At 37.1% G+C, this 11070-nt stretch overlaps 1 protein-coding gene across 1 annotated transcript in view; it reads right to left on the bottom strand.

Moving 5' to 3' along the window:
* The window catches only part of LOC126209991 (tetra-peptide repeat homeobox protein 1-like), a 35620-nt gene extending 33745 nt beyond the window's left edge, over positions 1-1875 (bottom strand). The window contains exon 1 of the mRNA XM_049939100.1: positions 1803-1875. Coding sequence (XP_049795057.1) covers positions 1803-1875 — 73 coding nt within the window. The remainder of the gene's footprint in view (positions 1-1802) is intronic.
* Positions 1876-11070: the final 9195 nt, after the last annotated feature.

Raw genomic sequence — 11070 nt, 5'->3', positions numbered from 1 at the left:
TATCCATCGTAGAAATATGGACATTTCATCTTCAGTTCAGGACATGCCTCCTCTCTACAGTTTATTTTATGAATCTTTTTCCAGGAGGAAGTTGTTATTTTTAGCTTTTTTTGCATCTGTCAGTTGTGATTAATGTGTACCCATTTTTAACACCTCCTTTGTCTTTGTTCTAAGGTCCTGGCATGTGTGCATTTGACCTTAGTAGATTTTGTGCCACATAACAAAACAATTAGTATTAAGAACATCCTTGATGGATCTGCTAAAAACAAATCCATTTCAAATCTGAAGAACCTTACAGATATGCAACTCTTCACAACTTTGACTGGGCTGTCTTTATGGGTGCTGACAAGAAATCTATTATTGGGTTCTGTAGAAGTCAAGTAGGGTTTTTCCATGTATAAGGAACTATTGAGCTCAAAATGTCTGCAACTTGGCGTGTAAAAACATTGAAATGACAGAAGCCTTTAAATGGGGTAAACAAATTTAATGTAGCTGATAAAAATCAAATGAAAGTGATTTCATCAGCAGCTTTTGGTATGTATGTTTAGAAACTTCTTGTCCCTTTGTGGCCATAATTTGTCACTAAAAATACTCTATTTGTTATAACTTTTTGTAGGAAAGAATAAAGAGAAGATACATATGACACAATTTGCTGTATGACATACTTGATTATTTTAAAAAACAGTTGATCAATTCTTATAAAATACTTGATGTATTCCATCATAGAGTTAAAGTTCGGTAATTTGGAATACATTTTGCAATAAACATTTATTTATCATTCTTTCAACTTTTAACAACAGACAGTATTGCTGAACTGACTCTTGACACATGCACTGATGAAAAGTTTGTTGTTACATCAACATAGTACTGTAAGTGATTGTTGAATGGCATTAGATTGTTAGCTGTCTGCCTCCTGCCCACACCACTACTAATTCACAGCAAAACCATGCAGATTGATGCTTATCAATCCTATTCCCTCATCACTTGTACTTGCACCAATACAATTCATTTTAATGCGGAATATTGTGTTTATAATGAATCATTTAAGATTGTTTTACTGCCACAAACCATTAATTATTACTGCACAAGTACTTTTGGTGAGTGTAGTTTCTTAAGCTTGGATACATGCATTTAATGATGTCATTTTTTGTCAACTGGGACTCAAAATTTCAAATTATATTTAAAAAAATATTGACGAGTGGGAGCCCGCTGTGACATGCGGAGATTTGGATTGGAGAGCTGGTGTGGAGAGCTGCATCAATCCAATTTTCTGACTGAAGACAACAAGAACATTATTTTTGTTTTGAGTTGCTGTGCACTGAAAGGCAGGAAGTGCTATCATATGAAATCAGTATCATTGACAGGGTCTAGGTCTTGTTTTCCTGTCAGATCACACATTGTCAGTTTCTTCCTTTACTCCTCCATTTGGTGACCTATCTATTTCCTGGGGTTTGGTTCTGCTCAGAAATCATAACTTTGTAGTGCCTTTCAGAATTCATCACTGGCATTGAGTGCATTTTTAATGATGATGCTAGTATTCAATTTTTATAAAGTGATTCAACCTAGCTGAAGAGTACAGTGTTGTGCTGTCGCCTCCCTAACTGCCAAAGTGGGAGGGAGTGCTATTTTTTTAAAGGCTGTTGTCAGTGTGGCTAGTGTGTGATGATGAACACTATGAACTGCAACACACCTTCCAACAGCAGGTAAAACTTGATCTTTTATGCAAGTCATTGGTGCTTAAGCTAAAAGAAAGTGTGCTAAATTTCCATGTGAAATGCATACCTAAAGGCCAAGCCTCATACAGATGAATTTTGTTGCACCGAAGGATGAAATCACCACCTGCTGCTCCAGTGTAAGGTTTGAGGATGACACCATTGTGCTTTCTTAACTGTGGAGTTTCAATGGAGTGATTAAAACACAATAGGATAGAAGAGGTCATATCAAGGAACTGGATAAGGAGTTCATTGTGGCTTTCGATATTGGAATACAGTGTTGCAGATGCACCTAAAATTATGTAGCATGTCCACAAGTTGTACTAACCAAGTGAGAATAGTGTTATGTTCTACTGTGCTTTAATTACTTCACTGAAATGCCACACTTACATTTTAATGCTGAATAGTGGAATAACATAGGTGAAAAGAAACGTCTGTTTTGGGAAAAACCGTGACACACACATTGCATGTGTGAGCATGTATTAATCATACAGATGTTTTAGTTTCTTGCCAAATAGTACCAAATCTATGATTTTGGAATCTTGTGGTAGTAATGATTTGCTGCATACTATTGTTTCTTCAGTGGCTTATTTCTGTAGTCCCTGTCATGTCTTTCAAACAAAAATTATACACAAATTTTGAGCTTTACAGCTAAATGATTTTGAAAGGTGGTAGTACTTAAAATCATGTTTATTCAGGTTTAGACTATTGAGTGGAGGTATTTTCCATGGTAGTATACTTTAACTGATATCGTTCCAGCTGCCACTTAACTTCCATTGTAGTCCATTTGGTAAAAGGCATACTGATGCCACTTCACAGAGTTGCTATTCGTTCCATGTGTGTGTCCTCTCACAGCACCAAACAGAATCCTCCTCTCAAACACAGTTACCTGCTGTAGCTGTGTATTGTAAGCAGATGGGATTGACTGGATTCCTCTGCTCTAGTAGCAATATAAGCATTTGTGACGGTTGCTTCCTGTTTTCCTGAGTTATTTCTGTTTGTGATCCCCTATAATTTCTGAGAGACTGTCCAGTTCTGCATGGTCCAATTGAATGATATTCAAAGATGAAATATTTGTTTTATAGCTTGATGCAATAGAAACTGAATAAAATCAATGCTTGGTTCAGCCTACTAAAGTGTGTGTTAAAATAAAGATTGAGGAGCTAGAGTGAGTGTTGAAAGTAATGGTTGTCAGCCACAAATAGTGTGGGAGAGGTCGTTGTATCACATTTTGTACTGCTTCTAACTGGTGGTAATAGTAGTTGCTCCTTCTAGAATATACAGTATCGTAACCCAGTCTAACATAAGTGGAATATTAATGAGCACTTACTACAGATATTTATTTGCTCGTATTTGCAGTTACATCAGTCATCACCCTTTGATTCATTGTGCTTCGTGTGTGGGAAAGCTGCTATATCTAATGCATCACCACTGTCATCGCGGACAGAGACACGAAAAATTAAACTGTACAAGTGTCTCCAGCTTCTTGCAGAAGATATATTAGACATAGAGATAAATCACGATGGAGTAGTCTGCAATGACTGCTGCTGCATAATTAACATAATTGATGAGTGCGAAAGCAAAATAAAGAAGTTCAGGAAAAAAATTTTGCAGCAACTGCTCCATCGTGATGAAGTCTTTCGTCACCATGTGGATGATGCCACACACTCCGCAGGTGAGTAACATTATCATATTTTTAGTGTATATGATCATTTTGTTTGATGTTACTTGCTAACATGAAGTCTTGAAACAAATTTTCTGAGAGCTCAGGGCAACACGGGGAATGTGGGGAGGATATGGTGTGATCATTCTAGTGGAGAGCTGTTTATGGTTATTGTAATGAACTTTCCATGTTCTAGTTTGAGAGGGAAACTTCTAATGCTCTCTTTCCTGTTTTGTATTTTATTTTGCTATGGCAGGGGTTCCAAAACTACCACTCTGATAAAGCACTCTGAGAATTCCACTACATTGACGGAGCACCTAGCTTATTTTGAAAGCTAATAAATGTAAAAGAGTCAGAACCTTATTTTATTCAGTGATTTTTTTTCGGTTTTAAATTAGAGCTTGTAACCCTCTCACAATTTTCCGGGAAGCCACTTGTAACACTCAAGTGTCATACGCAATATGTCATTAAAACGTATACTATGGTAAGTTGACGGGCTTCACCATATGAGAAAGGATTTTGGTATATATGTTGACCGCGTATACCTGAATGGAGGCAAAATCAGACTTTCACCCACTCAGTAACAACCATGATACGTCAAGCAAGTCTGAAGTGCAACTACTCATTAGGACTGACAAGAAACGACACCGCAGATGCTACCAAATTATTAATAATACGGTCGCCAGCCTAATTAGGCACTAACTGAGTTTCATCCCACTACAAGTTGAAGTTCGTTCATACCAAACAACACGTAACAATAATATGGTAAATTTTAGAACCAGAAAATCTACTGAACTAATAATTTCACTTTCTGTACTAATATGAACAAGCCATAAATACACAACAATACACTATAATGTTTACTACAAACTTCGTACTGTCTACTGATCTGATTAAAATCGGGCATAGGTTACCCTAGAATTAGCACTTTCAAAACACACATACAATGTCAATTTTGAAAAAGGTAAAACACTAATAAATTTTGGTTTTATATTGACTTTAACTTTGCTGGTCAAATCAGTTCAGTACACTTCATAATTCAAATGAATAGAAAAGAAAATAAGGGGGGAGGACCCTGAAACTGTTATGATCACTGTATTGAAACTATTAACTATTGAAAGCATTAAGCACTCAAGATTTCCAATATATGAGTTACTACTCTTTTTGTCTTATTACCTGCTCATTTAACTACCATTATTTTTGTCTCAAATTAATTAAACTTCATTACTAAACCAATTTCAACATTATCTTCCAACTTTGTCATACCTATTTTATTTGCTTATATATTCTTTAACAACAAAGTTCTTTAAACATCGTTCTAACATAGATAGGTCTGCTGGTAATTATTATTAACATAAACTTTAAATCTTCATCTCGGGACACTCGGATTGCACAACATGTGGAAAGGACCCTGTCTAGGTTAGTGATGAGGATAATTAAATGATAGGACAGTTCTGGTAAAAGTTAAGTTGTTATTGAACAGTCAGGAACAAAAGTAACACTGGTCCACATGAATACAGTACTAAAAGATTCAACCTGTTCGTATCGATGCGGCGGTTGGCGGATGGCCAGATGGCGAGGCGCAGAGCACACATACAATCACAGCTATGGCTCTTAATGTATCGGCACTTTACTTCTTCATAGCGTCGCAATGCTTTCCCTTTAGTGCCTATGGAATATTGCCATGCTGTATAGGCGTCTGAAACGGCACATCCGAGGCTCAATGAAATCACGTTTTCCAGGAGAGCCTCCTCGATCCAGAACATGTTGCTCAGATCAAAGCCCAACTCCGACTACTACTGCTGAGCCCGTTATGCCATGCCGCGCCCGTGTGCATTTTTCCCGCGCTCGCCTGCCATCCACCTTTTACCGCTCCCCTACAGACAGGGTATTCACCAGAGGTTTTGCATTCTACATATCCTAATACATTGCCTACATAAGGACCAGGCACACAATTACAACTTTGACATCTTACAACAGTTTCAATATTTCTTACATTTCCATTTTGTTATAATATTGCTTGCAATTTGACATAAACATTAATATTCACATCGAAAATTGTTTACAGTTTCTTTAACATAATGGCAAGAAAAGAAAAAGAAATGAAATCAAAACATTGATTACACTAATTTACCGAAAATCAGAAGAAAAAATTATTATATGTACAGTTGTTGTTGTTACAAGCTAACAACACAGAAATCAGGACAAGGCAAAAAAACCTTTTGTGATGATCCAAAGGTTTTATTATTTTGGGACTGTGTGTGGAGACTGTGAGAAAATTATGAAATATGTCCAGTGAATCAGTGCGCCTTACCTCTGATATTCACAATATTTATTGCCATCTTCCTAACATCCAGAAATTTAGTTCTAAAGAAAACCCTAGTCATGAGAGATGACTTGAAGCATGACATCCAAAATACTGATTCCTCTATCATGTACAACTAGATCTATTAATCATTGGTGTAATTCTTTGAAATCTTCACCAGAAACGGCTTTACAACACATGGTAACACATTTCCCTGTCACACTATTGTTTATTACTGCTGGTATCACTGAAAGAGCTGTGTCAGTGTCAGTTTTACAGCAAATGTGTCAGTTTAAATCAGTTGTTCCTGTCTGGAAACACAATATTGGAAAGCAGCATGTGTACTTAGTGAACATCATGTTCTCATACACAACCTATCGAAATTTATTCCATACTTCACTTTTTGGATCCACCATATTTACTTCTTCAATGTGTATGCATTGGTTTCAGTCTTACTTCTCACTGCATTGGCTTTCTCATGCTACAGGATTATTCATGCACAAAGCAGAAGACAGTACTGGAGATAATCATGGACTGTAGACACATTTAACACGTTTGGAGTGAAAACTATTTAGGGCTGACAAAAGAAATTTGACTTTTACTGGAATAATGGTTAGAAACAACACAATCATGACACATGAACATTTGTGCCACACCAGGATGCAAACAGAAATTTTTCATTTTATGCCATTTGTTGCCTTGACTGCTTGGGTTATCAGTGTGTGTTCCCTATTAATTTCCATATTCTGGAAACTGCAGACTAGTGTATCCAGTATGTTACTCTTCCTTGCTTCTAGATCTACTGTATTTGTGAGGGACACAAGAAATTACAGTCCATCTGCATGAGAGGCTGGTATGCTGTCAGGCACATATATTTATACAGGTGTGGCACCCATTCCTTCAGAATAGATAGGCTGAAACTATCAAATCTCACATTTTGTACTCGCTTACTCGGTTGGGCGGGACTCCAACCCCTGTGTGATTCATCTGTGAACTGCAGTTTCCTTCTCATGTTGTACATTCCTATGGCTGCAGTCAGGTGTCTTGTGGTGAAACTATTTAGTACAATGTTGTATTATCTTCCACGTCTTATCTTCTGTACTTCTTCGCAAAATGTATTAAAAGTACTTTAAAATTTGGATTGTGTGTCATTGCTACACCACATTTTTAATAACTTTCCATATTACTTTTGACTTAACAAATAATTTAATTCTTTCATCTTTACATTTATGAACTACACTAAAACACCACCTTCATTCATTCAGTATAAAAGAGAGACAATGATTTCCAATTTTCCCCTTCCATATCTCACAATAACTGTCCTTTGGAAGCCCGTGCATCTGCAGCACAGTGTGGTGACCCACAGAATACCTATTTCTACAGCTGGGCAGGTACTTTCTCATGAAAGCTGCTGCAATAGCTATCCTGTGCTGAAGGTTAATATTGGCCCCTGACATAAATCACCACACATAAAATAGAAATAAAACTAATGAACAACATCTGCACATTTATGTTTGACATGTTCTATTAGGTTGCTATTTACATGATGTATAAGTAATTCCTTTTTTGAAAATGTCATTCATTGTTAACAATGCATAGGTATGTGCATCACTCCTGGAGTGATACGTATATGCACAGTCCAGAAAAGTTGTATCCCAATGCTCATTTTATTTGTCTTCTTTCTTTTTTTATTACACAAATGGCATGATACTGGTTACTGTTTCTTACTAATGGCATCTGACATTAGTTACAGGGCCAGAATACCATTGTGTGTTTTAAAATATGTGTATACCTGTCATTGCAACCATTTAGGTATAGTAGGAGCAGCATGTCAGTAAAGCAATACATAAAGTTCTTAAAAGATGTTTCCCTTTGTACAACCATAGGCACAGCTGAACCACAGCAGCTTCCCACACAAGAGGCTGGAAGCGATACTGAGGCTGGGGCCAGGACAGCTACAGATGTACTCGGTGAGTAACAGAAATAGCCCACAGTGGGAGGCTTGTGTTCCTACTCTATACACCAGTGAATGGAAATGTATCTGGACACTTATTAGTGGACATTAAGACTGTGTGTGTCCACCCTTCCCCTTTATGATGGCTTGAACTCCTCTGGGGGCACTTTCAGTGAGATGTCTTAATCTGTTAGAAGGAATGGCAGCGCATTCTTCCTCTAGGGCTGAAACCAGAGAAAGTACAGATGTTGGGTGCTGGATTTAGAGTGAAGTCACCTTTCTAACTCATCCCAGAGGTGTTCCATTCGATTGAGGGTGGCACATGGGGCAGGAAAGGTCACTTTAGGAGCGCCACATCCACAAACCATTGTGTCACAATGCTGCTACATGACAAATGGCATTTTTGAAACAATTCAAGCAATCATTGCCTCTGAATTGTTCCTCTGCTGCATATAGTACACAATACTGCCAAATATGTACTTGTTCTTCCACATTTGACATTTCCTAAAGTGCGATAAGGAGAGAACAAATTAATAAGGAGAAATTGCATGCTGTAATACTGCCTTCCTGCACTTCATTGTTGGCATGAAAGATGACACGTAATGTTCACATAGGATTCAACAAACCCAAATTCTTCCATTGGATTACTGTGGGGTATTGTCTCCAAAAGTCCACTGTCCTGTGGTCATTGCTCTTTACACAACCTGGAGAATGGCTTAATGTTGAGAACAGAAATGTGTGATTTTAAGAAGCTGCTCAGCCATTGTGACTAGTTTCTTGTAACTCCCTGTGCACAGAACTTTTCTTATGGGACTGCTAGTAGCATATCAAAACTAAGTGACCACAGCTGCTATATTTTACCACCACCCACCACAATGTTAGATACCCCCTGTCCAGCAGCACATTAGGCCTGCCCTGAATTCATTTAGCTTTTAATAACTTTTTCATAATGTGTGGCCACACTCATAATATATTTCCTTATATTGCCATTAGACTGTTGTTTATTTGCAGTGTTACATTTACACTTACACGATCATGATTTTGTCTTCAAAGTGCCATTATCAAGTCTTTTAAATGTTATACAGTGCCTAAGGTGGCATACTCTCATATTTCAAATACACTATTAGATACATTGTCTAAGGGTCGATATTTCTGGTAAAACCTTCTGCTTTGTTTCATATGTGAGTATACCATCTTGACTGAATGACAGTTGGCCGTCATTCAGTCAAGATGGTATACTCAGTGATGAAACAAAGCAGGTAGGCTTCACCAAAAATATCAACCCTTAGACAATGTATCTAATAGTGTGTTTTAAATACAAGAGTATGCCATATTGGTCACTGTATAAAACTTAACACTTGATAATGGCAGTTTGAAGCCGAAATTATGATCATGTAAGTGTAAATGTAACACTGCAAATAAACAACAGTCTAATGGCAGTACTGGCTTTAAAGTCATTTTGCTTTGTTTTTTACTTAATATTCCCTCTTCACTATCACATCCATGACTGTTGACTTGGGCAAATTCAGGAGGGTTGAAATGCCTCCCTGTTTTAATTATTCAGGTGACATCCAAAGACAAATCCATGTTAAATGTGCTGAGCTCTTCTGACTGACCAAGTCTGCCATTACTGCTCCTTAACTGATAAAGTAGTACCACCTGGCACCTTCTGTAATGGTCTTCGGAAATATAGTGGTCAATTCTGCCCTAAATAAGTGTCCAGGTACTTTGATCAGATAGTGTTTGGTAATTCTTATTTGTGATATCTGTAACCCCTTAGTCATATGGCCACCCTAAAATCAATTAGAATTGACAAATTACAATATGTTTTATTACAATAATGTTCATTAATATTAAGAAGTTCAATCTGGAGCAAGTAGATACTGACTTACAGAATTGAAAGTTTGTGTGGATAGCAGTGGAGAAATGAAAGCAGAAAATTACCTAGAGAGACAGGGAAACAAAATGATCAGGGAACAGACTGGAGTAGGAGACTTCGTGGGAAGGAAGTGGTGTGGCATGCATTTGGGGAATGGGCTGCAGATGGGGTGAGAGAATTACATCCTATAATAGTGAAGAGAAGAAAAACTGTGGTGATAATCTGACTAAATGGGGAGTGGACATGTGTATAGCTTGAGACTGGAATACCAGGAGAAGTCTGGAGGGAGGCTTTGTCCAACAGTGGGGCTCCAGTGATGATGCTAGTAGAGAAAATTAGGAAGATTTGAATTTCAAAATTGAACATCTATGTGCAACCCAGTAAGGTAGTATCTGAAATGAAATATTGGGGTGTGAATCTGGTTTATAACTGGCCGTAGCTGTTAAGTGAAATACTACCATATGAAGTGCTTGGTACTAACATTTTTCAGAGGCTCCCTCAACCATATTGTGATCAGTCAGATGTAAACATCCCATCAACACATTTGTTTCAGTGTCCTTAGGACTATAGGAATGTCCCATTTCTGTGGGGAAATGTTTTTGCTTTGTTGGTACAGTAGTGTGTACAGTATGTTTCATAGAAAGAGCTTCCAATCTTTCACTTTGGTTTCTGTAAGTGACAGTCTGTGAAGATACACATTATCTGTTACATTATTTGCTATCCATATAGTGTTATATATATATATATATATATATATATATATATATATATATATATATATATATATATATATATATATATATATATATATATATTCATTGATAACATTTTCTTGAAGAAAACATGTGTCCATCTCTCTTAATCAGAAGGTTAAGAGAAATAAAAATTTTCATCATTTCTTCACATTAAAAACTACATTCCTATATTTATAATAGCGACCACAGCTAATTCTGATCATCGTTCATTGGACAACATGTCTGGTATTGCAGTAATAGGCTATACAAATCAACCTTGCTAATTAATCCATGTATCTGCTTATGAGAACCATATAAAAATCCCAACTGTAAATGGGGTTAGCACTCAAAAACGTAGATATATGGTTTCCCATGTACTATTTTTCTTACTTACTGTGAGATGGGGCACTGGAGACAGTTGTATTATTTTTATTTTGTCTTGGGTGTCCTGATAGCTTTTTGGAGTCTTCAGTTGCTACAGTCCTTCTTGGAGGTATCTGTTGTCATTCTTTGTTGGAGGGGGAGGGGGGGGGGAGTGTTACAAGGAAGCCTCTCAGCAGAAAATAAGGTTTCTGTGATCTATGTTAAGATAAGAGAGCTAATCACCTCTGAAATGAAGGCGCTGGGAGTAAATAGTGTAATGGAAACAGCTGTAGCATAGCACACAGGACAAATGGGTTGACATTGAAAAGAATGGCTGATAAGTAACCAGATGTTATGTACATACTGTATCAGTTCTTGTTCCCTTCTTTTATTTCAGGTGACACTCCATCTGAACATAAATGTTTCAGAATATGACTTCCACTACAGTTTGTTCCTAGAC

Source organism: Schistocerca nitens, chromosome 10 (assembly GCF_023898315.1).
Source record: "Schistocerca nitens isolate TAMUIC-IGC-003100 chromosome 10, iqSchNite1.1, whole genome shotgun sequence".
Lineage (NCBI taxonomy): Eukaryota > Metazoa > Arthropoda > Insecta > Orthoptera > Acrididae > Schistocerca > Schistocerca nitens.
Note: the sequence above shows the minus strand (reverse complement) of the source record. Positions and strands in the feature narration are given on the sequence as shown.